This window comes from Maylandia zebra, linkage group LG4 (assembly GCF_041146795.1).
Source record: "Maylandia zebra isolate NMK-2024a linkage group LG4, Mzebra_GT3a, whole genome shotgun sequence".
NCBI classification, from domain to species: Eukaryota; Metazoa; Chordata; class Actinopteri; order Cichliformes; family Cichlidae; genus Maylandia; species Maylandia zebra.
The window spans coordinates 5,312,465-5,330,297 of record NC_135170.1 but is presented as its reverse complement, the minus strand read 5'-3'; the positions used below and the strand labels follow the sequence as shown (position 1 = coordinate 5,330,297).

Sequence of the window (17,833 nt, the reverse complement as noted above, 5' to 3'; positions counted from 1 at the left end):
AAATACTACAATTTTACTCATCAAAATCAAAATGTTCGCTGTGTTACCTCACAGAGAGTCAAATTGTTGCTCAGTTAATTCCACTAAAATGTTCCAAAAGACAGCAGGAGCACAAACAGGGTGAAGAGGTCCAGTTCAGAGGCTAGAGTTAGCTCCCTGATTTGTGACACCTGTCAAACCCCTGCACCAATCTCAGCATCCAGATGGATTGATTAAAAAAACAGAAGAAGAAGAAAGAAATCATGCACTGTGTCATTTTTATGTAAAGTGAAGCTATGCAGTAGTTTTTGCTACTTTTGTGTTGGCTTTATCTTTTTCGGCCCACGTGAGCAGTGCACATTGTTACAGTGTTTGGCAGTAGCTGTGCCTGAAGCTGTGCTGGCATAATCATCTATAGCATCTGTAAAAATCCTTCATAAAACAAGCTAACGGAGCTTTGATTAGCATGAGCTAAGCTAGCTATCGGCATCTAGCGTTGTTCGCATACAACTACAACAATCAGTCATCCTTATCCTCAAGCACAGAGAGGGAAATATTCATCACAAACAAAACAGAACGATGGATCCACAGCCCCATTCAAAGTAAGTGAGAGGCAAGAGCATCGAAGCGTGAAACCCGTGCATGCGTGGGTAGCCTGAGCCTTTTGTTCTCACATAAAAACTTTGTACTGGACTCTAATTTGAGATGAACAGTACACCCTTTCAAAATTTGCCAAAAACGTGTTACTGGGTGTTCACACAGATTTCTGCACAACGTTGCAGTCTAACTAGTTAGAGTGATGAATAATGGGGAACTCTCACATGCTCATCAGCATCTTTGCAAGTGCATCTGCTTGTGTGGATCTAGGGAAGGGTTTGTTTTTCCCAGGATGTTTAAAAAAAACCTCGCACACACATTCAGAATATTTGTAGCATATTTACTTTGTTTGTTTTAGTATTTGCTTTAGCAGCATTAGTGCTTTAAATTTGTAAGCCATTTACTGCAGTGGATTAGCAGAGGAGGAGACTTCAGTCACGTCTGATAAACACACTCAGTGTCACCAGAGCTCCTTGCAAGCACGAGGATGGCAGTGTACACAAAAGTAGGTGCTTTTATTAGCACTGAGTGCGTAACCAGGATATCATCTGTGCAACCTTGTATGCAAGCTGTTTGTGCCTTTATACAGCAGCATATATAGGATTTTACTACAAAGTGTTATGCAACAGAAGTAACATCTATTTGTGATTATTCTCCGCTTCTGTTGTCATGTTTGGAACACGTTTGCTAAAACTGATTTAGCCCGTGTCCTTACAGGAAGGGATTGATTATTACTGACTCTGAATGTGCACAGAGTACTCATGTTGGAAGAGAGCTGTGATTATAGGCACTCGGTGAAAGAGTCATCCAGGCGTAGTGCATAATTAGCCTATTAGCAAAGTCCTTTCAGTGTAAAACCTACGATCAACAGCTACTGCATTGGAAAGGTTTCCAGCTCAGCTGTAGACAAACGTATCAGAGCTCCTCGGTCCAATAATGCATGTTCACTGTGCCTATTTTTGACTAAACTGGCAGGCTTTCCATAAAGACTCATCTCCCACAGAAAAAAGAACAATTCCATGTTACTGTGTCCTTCCTGCCCCTGTCCCTGTCTGATAGTGGTGTTGGATGACTCAAAGCGCGTGGCCAAGCGCCGTCTGATCGAGGAGAATCGCGAGAAGAGGAAGAAAGAGGAAATGATGCGGATGCTACAGACGAGGCCAGAGCCAGACACCGCAGAGTGGGAGCTGATCAGGATGGTGACCGAAGCCCACCGGCACACCAACGCCCAGGGCTCCAGCTGGAAACAGAAGCGCAAATTCCTGGTAGGCTTTTAGTTGAGTGGACATCGCCTTTAGGCTGAGCACTGTTGCATAAACTAGAATAGAAATCTTTTCAGAGAACTGAACATGACACTGCTATAAAAAGTGATGTAAAGCTTTGCAGAGTTTTACATCACGCTGTTCGTCTGTGTCAGCCGTGGCTGTGGCACACAGCCCGTGGAGGAAACCGAGGTGCCGTTTGCACCTTAATTGCCAACAATCGCTCTTTTGCGTCATGCAAAAATGTATTTATTACACACAGATCTATTCAATGTGACCGAGAAGGATCCTGTGCAGGAAAAAAAACTTCCAAACGGTCCAATAATGACTGCCTGCACACCCAAGGTGCTTTAGAGATAACAAATATGAAGATTATAGAAAGCAAAAATGTAAATTATACAGCAACAGAGATGGAAAAAGTATAAAGCATCATCTTAGATTATGAAAACGCAGCAGAAACTGCAAAAAAAATTACATAACACAGATCTGGGCATTTGAATCGGGCTGCTGTTTGGTCCTCGCAACAGCTCCTTCCTTCTTTCATGTAGCTCGTTATTCCAGAATTCAACAGCGCCTTGAAAGTCAGTTCCACTTCAGATATCAAACATCAACATAAAAGAAGGCGACTTCTTTTCATTTCAAAAGAAGCCGTTTTGAGAGCTCTCCTTTTCATCATGGCCAGCTTGCTCTGTGGCGTCCCATGTGATCAGTGTAACGTGCAGGCGCACGTGCTTTAAACCTCAAAAGGTTACCTTGACGCAAAGGTCAGATGTTTGTTACCAGGCAACAGTTCCATGAAGGTAAAGACGGCTTTAAAGTTTTTAACAGTCTTCAGGTTACAGTTCGATTCAGCTCACTTTTATTTATGTAGCGTTCGCCAGCAACTGGAAATAATTTCTTAGGCATTGTGCTCATATTACAAAAGAGCGAACATTCATGTGCTTAAACTAAAACAATGCAACGACTGTGATGTGATTTGCATCTTGCACACACCGCTGAACAGTTGGCATCAAAGACCAGAAACATGCAGTTTTAAATATTTGTTTCCGTTTTGTAACATCATAACGTAACATTGTATATGCTGCATTTACATTTATATTACATCGTGTTCTTCTAAAGCTGTAATCTCCTAAACCGACTCCATTTTTCCTTGAGCTTCTTTGATACGCCTCCTCTGCAAAGAGAATCAACCCACAGGCCGGGCGTTAAGCGCCTCATTCAGCAGATATTTCTTGTGGTATTTAATAGTTGAACAATGTCTCCTTTCTAGCCCGATGATATTGGCCAGGGTCCTATGATGCCCACTTCAGACGGAGATAAGGTGGATCTGGAAGTCTTCAGCGAGTTCACCAAGATAATGACCCCTGCCATCACTCGCGTCGTCGACTTTGCCAAGAAACTGCCCATGTTTTCAGAGGTATGTGGTATGCGTGGGGCTTTACATCACTCTTTGTTTTGTATTTATCTTCAGTCTTTGATTCTGCTTGCACATCACGTCAGTTTTCCAACTTTCCGATCACTCTCGCCTTTTATGCAGTGATAACTTCACAAGTCAGAATCCTCTGCCTTGGATGCTGTGTGTGTGCTCCAGACAGACTCGAACTTTTCTTCACATCCCGCTTACACAGGACTAGATTTATAGTACAATAAAACAAATCTGCTTTTTATGTGGATATCTTTAATATGAAACATTAGCTGTAAGATGGATTTCGTCTGCTATCAGTTTGCAGCTGAACAGGATTAAGTTAGCATGCAATCTGTTCGTGATGACAGAGTTGGGATAATCGCAAAACTGTTGCTGTTTATATACACAAAAGTTTCAATTACACAAAATTTCACATTAGTGGCGTACATTCCAGTCCAGACAGAACCTCATCAAAGAAAAAAATCAGATATTTCTCTTTAAATTGTGACATATTTGCTGCAAGACTGCAATTTAACAGTAAATCACATAGACTCTTATCAGTATTGCTTTTATGTAGGAATATAAGCAGAATACAACCAGCTGAGTCAAATCTCTTATTGAAAAGAGATGCAGACGAGTTGCAGTCATCAGCACAGCCTGCCTCCGATTGACTGCAACGTGTTTGCGTTTGTTTGCCGACAGGTCGCTTCCCACCAGGCAACCTGTGCCATCAAACTGTTGCCTGCCATCAAAATCATTTTACCGTGAAGGTCATGTTCTCGTGCAGCTCTGGACTGCTTCCACTTCTGCTGCTATTTCTAGATCACTGCCTGGAAGTCCCGTTCTGTCCCTTGCAGTTGTGCCTTTGCATTATATGCTGGATCTCCTCCAATGTGTCACAATGGCAACTCTTCAACTTAACTTTCCTTCAGCTGGCCCAGTGTGTTGTCTTCTGGCTTGGATATCATGAACTTTTGGGTGACCCCAGCTGTCATCAACAGAAATTACTCTTAACATGAAAGTCGGGTAACAAGATCAGTTAGCAGTACAGATTAAAGAACCTCAGTAAATAATGTGCAACATTTAACTGAAGAGGCTTCTAAAAATCTGCGATAGTATTGTTTAAGTTTATGCTGCATTCAGTAAGAGACAAGTTTTAAGAGAAACATCAGCAGCAGTCTGATTTCTTACTCTGTGCCCCAGGAAAGGTTTCCAAACCCCCATTTCAGTCTTTTATATCTTTTCCCAAAATGTCAGCTCACACAGTACCTAAATATAGCCCGTCTACTTCAAAGACAAGAACAATTCAATCCAGCGGCTTTAAAAATGTGTCGCTCTCTCGAGCTTCCACTTTTACTGAAATTAACACTGTGAGTTTCTTTATTGTCATTTCTTTAAATTCTGATTTCCACTTTGAATTTAGACGGCTATAAATGATTTAACATTGTTATCTAAACTACACGTGTGCATACTCTGGTTTCACGGTAATGTTTAAAGGCAGACTGTGAGCGTAGCTCGCCGTTAAAACACTAACAAGCTCGTTAACCTAAGCTGGGTCTTTTGATTGGGAACTTCCTCCATCTGAAGCTTTTGTCCTGCTGCGTGTCAGCTGGGATTACACCGACTAATCCACCCCACACCCCCACCGCTGTCTCCCTCTCTCTCTGTATTAAGTGGTGACTCACCACTTACTGATATTGCTTTGCTCTCTGTGCAAACGATCTGTGAGCAAGTGCCATCGCATGTCTTCCCACCTAACTGAGTGCACTCATCATGTATATTGTAGGGGCTTCCTGGTTACATAAAGCCTGGCAAAGGACTTGTTGTGACTAGAATATTATAACCCTTCAACTCTTATAATGGGGTGGAGGAAAAGCAGTCCTAATCCATTTCACTGTGTGTTTCTGTTTGTTATTGTGAAAGAGTCGGGACACTGTGTCAATGTAAATAAAAACTGAAAAGATCATTGCAGTTGGTGTAACTTTATTTTTGTAACAAATTGCTAGCTAGCTTTTAGTTACTATTATATCATCAATGTCTCAATAGTTTAGAAAACAAACACAACTGTTGACTTCCAGGACAGACTTTTCTGATTGAAGTTCAGCATTGTCTCATTTCCTGACAAGCTCAAATCTTGTTTCCCAGCTGCCTTGTGAGGACCAGATCATCCTGCTGAAAGGCTGCTGCATGGAGATCATGTCACTGCGTGCTGCTGTGCGCTACGATCCCGACAGCGAGACTCTTACTCTAAACGGCGAGATGGCTGTGAAACGCGAGCAGCTGAAGAACGGCGGGCTGGGCGTGGTGTCGGACGCCATCTTTGATCTGGGCAAGAGTCTAGCACAATTTAATCTGGATGACTCGGAGGTGGCGCTGATGCAGGCGGTGCTGCTCATGAGCTCAGGTGAAAAACGAATATTGTTACCATCGTCTAAAATCTGTTTAAGAGAAAAGATGTGATGTTTGTCATTCGACACTGGTTTTGTTAGATTTCAGGTTGTATTCCCACCACAATCTTTACACTGAAAATATATTCATATATGAACCAACAAGTGAGGATTTTTTGTCTTTTGTGGTCTTATGAAAGAACACAATTTCTTTTTCCCTGAAACATGTTTCAAAACAAAACAACAATGATTTTTTTTTCACATTAATGCGACACTATGTTGGAAACTAAGTCACTGTTGCTACATCACACAATGAAATTGCTCCACTCACTGAGTACAAATCAGCCAATAATAGCAGGATTGATTTGTCTTCTCTTTTTTAATTTTATGGTTTGGTAGGTTTAAAAAAACATTAATAACATTACTTGATGTTAAATCTCAGGTGTGGTGGTTCTGACCGTCTACGAAGTCAACCTCAGGATTATAGTTGCTGTATGCTTCTGCATGCCACTTTGCAACCCCACTCCACCTGGCTCTTTTGTATTGCTTGTACAGTTTTAGTGTAAATTATTTAGTGCTTCAAATGTTCCACATTTTATCTTTTTTACAGATTAATTTAGCAAATTATTAAAAACAAAAAGCTAAAATATGTACATAAGTATTCACAGCCTTTGTTCAGTACTTCGTTTAAGCACATTTTGGGGCATTTTCTTTTGCAGAGTGTCTCTAACTCCATCAGATTAAATGGGGAGTATCACTGATCACTGCACAGCTATTTTCAGATCCCTCCACAGATCTTCAGTCAGCTTCAAGTCTGTACTCTGATTGGGCCACTCAAGGACATTCACATAGTAGTCCCAAAGCCCCCCTTTGTTATCTAAGCTATGTGCTCAGGGTCATTGTCCTGTTGAAAGTCTGAGGTTCAGAGACTCTGGAGCAGGTTATCATCGAGGATGTCTCTGTACATTGCTGCATTTATCTTTTTCTGCCTGCTGCCAAAAACATCCCAACAGCATGATGCTTCCACCACCATGCTTCACTGTGGGGATGCTATTGGTGATGAGCGGCGCCGGGTTTCCTCGAACACAATGCTTGGCGTTCAGGCCAAACAGTTCAATCTTTGTTTCATTAGACGAGAGCATTTTCTCGTTGTCTTGGAGGTGTCTTTTGTCAACCTCCAGGCGGGCTGTCATGTGCCTTTCACTGAGGAGTGGCTTCCATCTGGCCACTCTACCAAACAGGCCTTATTGATGGAGTGCTGCAGAAATGGTTGGCCTTCTGAAAGGTCCTCCTCTCTCCACAGAGCAATCCTGGAGCTCTGTGGTCACGCTGAACGACCATTGGGTTCTTGGTCATCTCTAAGGCCCTTCTACCCTGATCGCTCAGATTGGCCGAATGGCCAGCTCTAGGGAGAGTCCTGGTGGTTCCAAACTTTTTCTATTTATGGATGACGAGGCCACTTTGCTCATTGGGACTTTCAATGCTTCTGAAATTTTTCTGTACCCTTCCCTAAATCTGTGCCTCAATACGATCTTGTCTCAGATAATTCCTTGGACTTCATGGCTTGGTTTGTGATCTTTTCAGATCATGTTTAATCAACTGACTTTACCACAGGTGGACTCCAATCAAGTTGTAGAAACATCTAACAGACGATCAGGGAAAACAGGGTGTACATAACATGGCAAAATGTGGAACAAGTAACAGGAATACTTACTTTCTGCATGCACTGTAAATAATGGAGTTGACTGCCTGTTGTTTTCTGTGGTGGGTCTTGCTGCTGCTTCTCCTTTAGTCTCTCTATATAATTACATAGAAGGGCAGAGTGCCCTCCTGACAGAAATCACATTTTCAATTGTTTTCAGTCGTTAAACGGGAGATAGCTGGAAAGAATAGCAGACTTCTGTTCTTCCACTCTGTAAGGAACTTTCTGACAACATTCTTTTGTGTCCCAGAACGATGGCAATTAGGCAACTTTGCAGTTTCCAGTGCGTTCATGGTCAGTCCTTACACTGGTGCAGGTGGAGCTTGCTCATTGCCATTTAAAGATATTTGTAAGGAAGTTATTTGCTTCCCATTTTTCAATCATTTGTAGTGGAAAAAACCCCACCATGGGACTGGCCCTGTAGTTTTAGTTCTGCTCTAATGCTAAAAGTCTACCATGGTACCTACAGTTTGACGGACTTTAACCACAGACATAAAGCTGATCACACCGGCTTTATTTGCACACTGATGGAAAAGGGAAAAACACATTAACTAAATTCCCACACTCCCTAAACAACCTGAATGGGAATAATCTTGTCTAATCTGCTTTTAATCCCATCACCACACAGCCCTAATTCCTAGACAGTCACTGTCTCTGAAGCTGGGCCAGAAAGCCCCACTTGAGGTGGATTTCTTCAAAGTGTGAAGTAAAAGACACCCAGATGCAACCTTAACAGTGTTGGGGAGTAACGGAATACATGTACCGCCGTTACGTATTTAGAATACAAAATATGAGTAACTGTATTCCGTTACGGTTACCGTTTAAAAAGGTGGTATTTAGAATACAGTTACTTTGTTGAAATAAATGGATTACACTGCGGTACTTTCCTGTTTCATTTTGTCGCGGGTCAGGACTGTTTGGGTTTTGTTTGACAGCTACGGTCTGTTGTTCCAGGCGGCAGCGTTACGGTTGCCATGGTTACAGGGCGACGCTCTCTCTCTCTGCGACTGTGTGTTTCCTGGGTGAGAGAGCGCCTTTTCGTTGTTGTTGTGCTAAGCTAACAGGCAGAATGCTACAAGCATAGCTCTAAAGAATGTAGCATCATGGGCAGTGTAGTCCGTGCTGCAGGGAGAATGCACTGCCATACACGTTATGGGTCTGTGAGCGCGAGGAGGGAGAAAAAGGGGAGTGGAAAGGTACGAGTTGTCATCGAGGAAAAACGGGAGCTGGAAGCATGTAAATATAATAATAACCACTGCAGCCAAGAAGAGTGCCTGACGAGCCCAGTTGTAAGTAAGCTATTAAGACTCGACTGTACGCCGTGTTCGTGTTTTCCTCCGAAAACAATAAGCTCCGTTGGAGCAGCCTTTCAACGCCTGTCTCTGTCTCTCGCAAGAAAAGTTGACCCACACAACAAAGTAAAGCTATTTTTCGGCTACGAGCCGACAGGGACCCCGTATTAGTCAGAGGTCCCTTTACTACAGTTCGGAGTCGCGGACCTTCAGTAATAGTAATAAATCACACAGCAATAGTACATTCACGTTGTTGCAAAAAGCATGATAATATATTAAGTAATCCAAAGTATTCAGAATACGTTACTGTCATTGAGTAACGTAACGGAATACGTTACAGAATACATTTTGGGGCATGTATTCTGTATTCTGTAATGGAATACATTTTAAAAGTAACCTTCCCAACACTGAACCTTAACATTGATTATATTAGATGCTTATTCACAAAACCATCTGCTATAAAATAAAATGCAATAATAGTTTCTCATAAATCTCTAATTCTCTGTTTCATAGTTGAAATGATGTAACTAGTGTGCAGTGATACACTCAGAATAATATCTGAACAACACTACAAGGGAGGGACAGACAGTATCGGCATGATTGATAGTTGGAAAGCAAAGCACTGTGCATCACTGCAGATCAGAAGAGCAGATCCTGCAGGTCATTCAAGGTCCTGGAATCTCTCCAAGACCTAGGATGACCTAAGGCAGCTTATTTATGGACATGCTGCTGCTGGAATTCTGTCAGGGTGTGTTTGCTTCTGAGTACATTTGAGATATTTTTAGGGGTAAAGATACTGAACACAGCAGCTTTTTTCCAAATTGTGAATATTGGGCTTTTTTCCCTTGTAGCTGATGGGTGCTAATTCTCTGGTTGCAAACACGCAGTTCCAGTGTTTGAACTGCCACACTTTTGCCACTTTCAGTTAGGTTTGTCGACTATCAAAATCGTTGACAACTACTTTAATAGTTGATGCGTCGTTTGAAGCTTTGCAAGATCCTGAAAGACACAGGAATAAGTAGTAGGATTTAAGAGTTTTATAACAGACTGAAACAGAAGATGGCAGGAATGCGTGTCCGGTATTGTAGCTGTGCTACAATAGGGGCCGCATCCTTCGGAGGCCGATTACGTCACAGTGGTGTGGCGAAGGATGTCCAAATTCAAAGACTCCTCCAAATGTGGCCGACAAATGTGTCCTCCTTATCCCCAGAATGGAAAGATTGGTTGGGTGTATTCTTCGTGGCCCAACCTATCCCAGAATTCATAGCGCAGCCCAGCTAATTCCAGCTGGCAACAATGGTAGCAGCTATTTATTTTAATAATACTCTGATTACTCTTTCTGGGTCACAAAATAAACTTTTAAGATATTTTCAGGTGAGAATGTAGCTGTGTAAACTTCAAATATCTGCTCTGTTTATCGAGACATCATATACTTGCAAAAGTGTTCCAACGTTTTCGGAAACGTTTGTTACCCTCAGCTCTATAGGTTCAAGGTTCAAGGTTCTTTATTTGTCACATGCATAGTTATACAAGTATAACACACAGTGAAATGTAGCCTGACACGCTCCTCGACATGTGCAAAAATATATAGCTGACCGGGGTCACTAGAGCCGAGAACAGCAAACTCCCTGCACATCATTTCAGACTTAAAAATTTTATTATTTGGCGTTTTTCAGTGTTTTATTTTTTCCTGAGTAAATCGGTTTGGCTGTGATTAAAGTTATAGTTTTTACACAGCTGAATAAACGTCAAGCAGACAAATGATTAAACAGAATTTGGTAGAGAATTTACTCCAGTCTGCTGTTATATTTTAGATAGCAAGGAGCAGACGGCTGAGTTTATTAAACTCCACCGAGACAATCTGCAAATTTCATTAAAAGTTCAATAAACTATCATCTTGTCTTTATTTTTAGTTAGCACATACCTTAAACACTTAAAGCTGTAAGCTAATGATAGTTATATAAGAGCAGATGCTGCTGGTGCAATAAGCTGTACGTTTTACCTCCAATGGATGCATGATTAGTTGACTAATCACAAAAATAATCTGTGACTAGTTGACTATCAAAATAATCCTTTATACTACTTTCAATAAACCAACAGCTTCATTTATAGAAGTTATATATAAATACGATGTTCTGTTCAGAGTCTCTGTTTCCAGTACACACTGTCACATCACTTATTCTGCCCTCTCCAAGAAAAATGTATGCAGCATTTCAATTTGCAATCTTTCTCCTGTTTTAAAAGGAACCAGGCAGCGGAGGGCACATTTCCCATGTAATTGTTCCTTTGTTCTTTATTGCCTGCAGACCGTTCAGGGCTGACCAGCGTGGAGAAGATTGAGCAGTGCCAAGAGGCTTACCTTCTGGCGTTCGAGCACTATATAAACTACCGCAAGCACAACATTCCCCATTTTTGGCCCAAGCTGCTGATGAAGGTGACAGACCTGCGCATGATCGGGGCTTGCCACGCCAGCCGTTTCCTTCACATGAAGGTCGAGTGTCCCAATGAACTGTTTCCCCCGCTCTTCCTGGAGGTGTTCGAGGACCAGGAAGTGTAACTGTACATCACCCTCAGAAAGAACACTTTTGTGGTGGCTTTGAGAGGAAGTTTGGCTGAAGGACAAGCGAGGACGAAAAACTGGATTTTTTTTTTCTCTTCATGGAGAACACACTCTGTAAATTTCTTTTGTTGCCCCTTTGTGTGTGTTTTTTTGTTTTGTTTTGTTTTTTTGATTTGTCAAGCAACTACAACATCCACCACCAGCAAGCACACATCAATATTATCAGAGGAATGCAATCAGTCTCACTAGGCACACACACAAAGTACAAGCAGTGTAAATACTTACATAGCTATTCACACATTCATACACCATAAAAAGTGTATTTATATGCAAACAATTGCATTGCCTCTTTTTGCACCCCCATGGATACACAGCTGTACTGCTCCTGACTAATGCAAACTGAGGGGCTTGGTTATGTTTCTACTAGCTGCACAGCCACCTATCACCTCAGATAAGTGCTTTTTTTGTTTTGTTTTGTTTTGTTTTGTTTTAATCTCTGGGACCTGATCATTAGCTTCTCTTTCAATCCCTACACCTCCCTCGCATCTCCTTAACTGCAAAGTCATCCTCTGTCCGCAGCCTAGCCCTCAACCTGCCAAGGCCCCGTGAGTCTTTGTTGACCTACCTCCCTCACGTACTGACCTCTCTCTCTCTCGTGTATACACAGGCACATGGTGTACATGCACAAAAGACACCCCTACAATATTACCTCAAACAATATTACCTTTCTGATTAGAAAACACAGACTCGTGTAATATTTAGTCAAACCATATGCAAGCTACAGTGAGAAAACTTTGTATGAAGCCCTTATTTATATACAGATATGTCTTATAACTGCAGACACGAGATGGTATCGCTCTGTTTCCTGAGCAGAGACTAAACCCAGTCTAAAAAAACACTAAAAACTTTGTTTTCAGTTGAAATCTTCATTGAATTTTCCTTCAAGTGTGGAACTGGGCTTAATCCATGCCTGGGACACTGAACCCATAGGTATTAATTACTGTAGTGCATCAGAGGTTACAAGATGTCATGAACATCACGGTGCTTTCTGTGATCACTAAGCGTTTTGCTTTAGTGGATTTGATATCCATCTTTGTGCAGTAAATTCTCCTTGTTTACTGACATGGTTTGATATTCTTGGAAACAGGTTTACTTTCTTTCTTGCTGTGACTTAAATATAAAGTTTGATTCCATTCTTATGCTGTATTTGAAGCTAACGCTAGCGACTGCTTAGCTTAGCATAGCTATGTTAAGCTATGCTAAGCTATGCTAGCATAGCATCGTCACTGCCAGGCGATGAAGGCTGTCCCAATTCGAGGGCTGCTCCAAATGCGGCCCACAAATGCGTCCTCCTTTTCCCCAGATTTGAAGGATTTGTCGGGTGTATCCTTTGTTGCCCAGCCTATCCCAGGATTCATAGCACGGCGGTGGCTGTGGATGATTTTTTTTTTTATGTTTAGCTTAGTTGTTGTTGTTTGTTGGAATGTTTAAAGCCAGATGTTTTATTATTTCCTGTTTTGTGCTAAGTTAGTGTTTTTATTGGCTGTAGTTTATTTTTTAAAGGACAGATTTGGAAATTGTGTTATTTTTACCAAAGTAAGAAAGCAAAGAAAGAAATCCTGTTTCCCAGAATATCAGTCACTATTACTTTATTGCTTCTTCAGGAGTTATAGGATGTTGTTTTTATCATTTCCATGTCAACAGTAGCAGCAAGGAGTTATAAGGAGATTTATTCTAAAACGTATTTTTCATTCATGATCTACCAAAATAAAAAATAAAAATAATACTTTTTTTTTCTTGTTCATTGGATTCAGTGGATTTGGATCATCTTTACCTCCATTATACCCGAACTGGCAATTAGCTGCTGAAAGGCTAATGGCCAGCTCCAGCCCCGTTCCTCAGAAAGCACTGATTTAGTCATGGCATCTTGAGCATCCAGGAAGAGAAAAGCTGATTGCGACGTTGTTTTTATACTAAATATAGCATACACAGGACGTCTGCTTATATTTATACACAGCTGGAATACCTCTCCAACACATACCTCCTGTTGTCTTTACCTCACATACTCATATGCATATTAAACACCCATTTAGTTATTATCACATGTATTACCTCAGTTGTTTTGTGATCAGCACTTCCTCCTCCTGAGTTGTGCACACTTCCTGTGTCTTTGGGTCAGTGTTTGAGTATCCCATTGGATCCCCCTGCTCTATGGTCCGCGCCCTCAGCTTTCCACTGATTTGTGTTAGGTTCAGCACTAGCACATGGTGGTGGTTGTGGAAACCTCTTCAGGCTTCTCCCCATCGCCTGTATCCATTTCAAGTCCCGCCTGAAACTGGCAGATTCTACCTCACCTCTCATTTAAAAGGAGCTCCCCCTCTACCTGCAGCGCATACACATAAACATGCACAGAGATATAAAAATACAGATATATGTACTCACCGTGCACAAAGGACTTGCAAGCATGGACCCACTGAGTGTCTTTTACATGGGCCAGAGATCAACAGCTGAAATTCAGTCCCCCCCCCCCCTTTTTTTTTCAGACTTTATCACAAAAAAATTGGGATCAAGAGTCATTTTTAATTTTTATTTAAGAACCTAAAGTGACAACACTGCAGACATGAATCTGTGAATCTGGATCTGTGTGCCAATTGAACTTGGAGGAAGCTGTCAGGACACAGTGACAGCTGGAAACTGGCACCACAGTTGATTTTTAGCCCTGTTGGATCAGCCCAAGAGACTCTTCTGGGTGGTGACTGGAAGGTAAATAAACAGCAACTGAGTCAGCAGAATCCGCCTGAGGATATGACTTTTCGTCCTGGCCGAAGCGAGGGAAACGGCGAGTGTGTGTGTGACCGTTGCAGTGTGACGCAGTTCAGGCCACCAGCAAACATACGCAGACACGGACCGGGCGATGCGTCCCTGAATTCTTCCCTCGCCATTGAAGCACAAACGGAAAACACTGGCCCAGAAATTCAAATCATGAATTTAACATTGCTGAGACCATCTCCACCAACCATATCCCGCACTGCCATCCTCTACAAATGATTATCAGGTTTTTTTTCTGTTGCACTAAAACCATGCCTGTATTCTTCAGAAGCCCTGAACTCCTTTCCTCTATGACCTCTCCTAAATCTTTCCCTTTCCTGCTAGTCTGTAGCATTCCCAATATCCTCCCTGATGATCTTATATAACCAACAAGGACTGACGCGACGCTGCCACTCTCAGTGTTACCAATCTATGTTGCAGGGTATTTAAATAGAACGTGCTTATACAGGGATACAGTTGCGCACACACACACACGGCAATAGGATGATTGAGCTGTCCAAGGTCAGAGCGGCCGTCTCCAGACCTGCTGTGTTTGTACTGCACTCACTATCACTGTGAATGAAAGCCACGCTGCAACCGGGCTAAGGCTCAGACAGGGTACTGCTGGCTTTCTAATTCACACATGTACATGTGCCTCACAGAGGTGGTACAAATATACACAATATAGGAGCAAATATTTATACACAAACACAACACAGTTATTGTATGTGCCATTCGAGCTATCAGTGGGTGAGTTTATGCTGCCAGTTCCAATCAGATCGTGAATCTGACCGCTCATATAGCACAAGAATCAATGTCTGTACAGTTGTTTTTAATACGTTGGACTTGGGGTTAGACTTTGGACCTGATGTGCGTTTTCTTATATTCTGTCACTGTGTTTAAACAGAGAAGTTTCAAATAATGAGTTGAGTGTATGTACAAGTAATCCTGCGAGTCAGAAGTCGCTCATCCCAGAGAAACAGCAAGTTGTTTATCGGGAGGGAAGGAGAGCGTAGAATCGCTTGTTTCAGGCAGTGGATGAACTAAAGTGTTACACCGAGCAAAGGACGTTTTTTGAACCAGCTAAAGTAATAAAGAAACAGAGCTTTAAATAAGCATAACAGGGTAATGTAATTGACATATGATTTGCAGTAAATACATTCAAAGGTTACCATATTAGTTGGCCATCGGTAACATCTGCTAAGCACCAACGTTCAGCTTCAAAGTGATGCACTTCCTGTGTGGATGCATACATATAATTTTTATAGATGCCTTGTGGAGATCATCAACTCATGGCTGACTTGCTTTTTGCAAACCTCTTGGTGAATCCCCCCCAAGTCTGAGACTGAGGTCAACTTCGTGATTTAGATTGGAGCTGGCAGCATGGCCTCTCTGTCTCTCTCTTTCTCTCACCCTCTCTCTCCTTCTCAGCCAAATGATCACTGGGGAAATCCTCTTCCTGTCCTTTAAAAAGAGAAAAAAAACACAGCACACCAGCACCACAGAGCACACTGCCTTCAGCCGTGATCAGCTGCACCAGCATAGTGGAGAGACAGCAACCATCCTTCCCACCTTCCACAGTCATCATCACATAGCAGACATGTCCAGGTAGCTCTTTAAGTCTGATCTCAGCAGTTGGGTTTTTAAACTCTAATGAGAAGTAGCTGCACAGGACCGTACCTTAGCCATGCATGTTTTTTGCGTGACAGCTCTGTTACTAATAGCATGGAGTGCTTCAGTGACAAGACAAAGAAACCAAAAAATCATTTTACATTAAGAAATCAGAATAAAAGAACTGATTTGTTCTGTCTGCTTGGACATGGCTCAAGTAGTTGGTGCACTTATGCAGGCGAGGCAGAATGGAAAATTCCTTCACCTGTGTGAGCCATAGAGTCAAAAACACGTGTTCTTGTGGCAGTGTAGCATTGTTGGACATAATTGAGGCCACTCAGAGGTAGGCTACCTCCGTCCGCTTGATGTCCCGACATCCCAATCAAGCTGTAGAATAACAGTCTCCATGTTTTCCACACCATCACTACAGTTTGCTTTCTCTGTCTGCCTCTGAGATCAAAGGAAGGGTTATATTACGTTTACAATAAACTCAAATGTGAACTTGATGCTAAGCTCTGCAGCTGCAGCCTGGCACAAAGCTAACAAATACTACTGTTTTTATTACTTACCCAGGGAAAACATCCGTAAGCTCTCATCCTTGCATCCACCTTTCCACATCCTTCCAACTCCAACCCCCCCGGGTGTTTCCTCCATATGCCTCTCCTTCCTTTCCCACACCCTCTCCCAGAAACCTGCTACGGCTCATGCTAGCACTCTCTGGTGGAGAAAGACGACAATCCCTGCAGGAATATGTCCACACGTGGAATGTAAAATACTGAAATTGTATAATTAAAGACACGATGTGAAGTCCCACACTCATGTTGCTTTCGATGTTGCTTTTGTTGTGCACCAAGTGTTCGTCGTTCTGCTTTTTCTTGGGCCGTTGAGCTTTGGAGGTGGACATGAGCCACGTCCTGTGACAGACTGCTACTGATGAGTCGTTTTAAGAAAAAACTAGTATGTTTATGAAAGAACCGTGTGATGACTGAAAACGTTTGAGTGATTTAAAGGAAGGGATGAAGTGAATGTTTTGGGTATAGAGGAACTTTTTAATTTTTGTTTTTTTTAATGATACTTTTGTCTTTATTTGCATCTGATTTTTCTTGGTAAGTGAATGTCTATCTGTGTTGATGCTTTACTGTGAGAATATGGCTGTATATGCACTTTCAGACCATCATTGGTGCAGTGGTAGCTAGTGCTCAGACATCACCCATGGGTCAGGGTTCAGCTCATCTTCAGTTTAGCCAACTGAAAAAGAAGCCATATTAATAAATACGATTGAAACTTCTTGGAACAGGCGATTGCATTTGGCACCATAGTTGGCTGTATCTAGCAGCTGTACTGCTTGCACTGTAATTCACATTGCTGTATAAGAATGAATGAATTGCATTATTCAAAAATATACGTTTAGTGTGACAAGCTAGTCAGTGTTTTGGATTCATACTTTTTTTTTTAAGGTTTTAAATCGTACGTTTTTCTTACTTCTAACCTTTTTTTATTTTGTCACTACTGCAACCTCTCATACGCTAAAACGTAATATACCACTGTCCCAGTCACACAGGCTTAGAGACCAGTTAGTGACTGCCTGGCAATCACAAGTTGTTCGGGAAAAATGTATTTTCTCTGAACAGTTGCTGAAGTTTGCTGGCAGTTGCTGTGAAGTCAGTTCCTAAACGCTCAGGCTTGCCTACACTAGTCTGTGATCCTGTGGTAATCACCGGCAGCAGGTGAAAAATCTCTTCCCAACCAGTTGGAGAGTGGTAGCAGAAAGTTGCTTACTGTCACCAGGTGAAACTGGTCATCTAAGGGTTTACGACGCTGCAGCGAAAACCTCCTCGGGATTACTTTGGTGGATGCTAGCACTCTGTAACCACTTGCTAACTATTTGCTAAGCTGTAGTGAAACTGTGAAGAGTGTCACACAAACCTTTTTAGCGCAGTCCCTTCTTTGCAAATAATTTCACCCGGTGACAGCCCGCAACGTCCTGCAATTCTTAAATTAATTTTAATACATAAATGATAAACTAATCCTTGCTCTGACAAACTCTCTTGAATATTATTCTAAGTAAAACCACTAATTAGCTAGCTAGCTGATGATGTTGTAATCTTGCTGTTCCGAGGTTTACTCATGATAATACTTTTATTTGCTGGTCATACTTGAGTTATCAGCAATTTGGTGTTGGGCTAATTTGATAGATGTAGGTGATTAAAAAATACTATAGTCAATTTGA

The 17,833-nt window shown here is 41.9% G+C and overlaps 1 protein-coding gene across 7 annotated transcripts in view; it reads left to right on the top strand.

The window, feature by feature from the left end:
* Positions 1-17,026, top strand: part of LOC101478180 (thyroid hormone receptor alpha) — a 106,189-nt gene extending 89,163 nt beyond the window's left edge. For all 7 annotated transcript variants that reach the window (XM_076882894.1, XM_076882896.1, XM_076882893.1 and 4 more), the window contains 4 exons: positions 1,636-1,841; positions 3,109-3,255; positions 5,389-5,647; positions 10,931-17,026. In XM_076882894.1, coding sequence (XP_076739009.1) covers positions 1,636-1,841; positions 3,109-3,255; positions 5,389-5,647; positions 10,931-11,181 — 863 coding nt within the window. In that variant the 3' untranslated portion in view covers positions 11,182-17,026. The remainder of the gene's footprint in view (positions 1-1,635; positions 1,842-3,108; positions 3,256-5,388; positions 5,648-10,930) is intronic.
* The last annotated feature ends 807 nt before the right edge of the window (positions 17,027-17,833 follow it).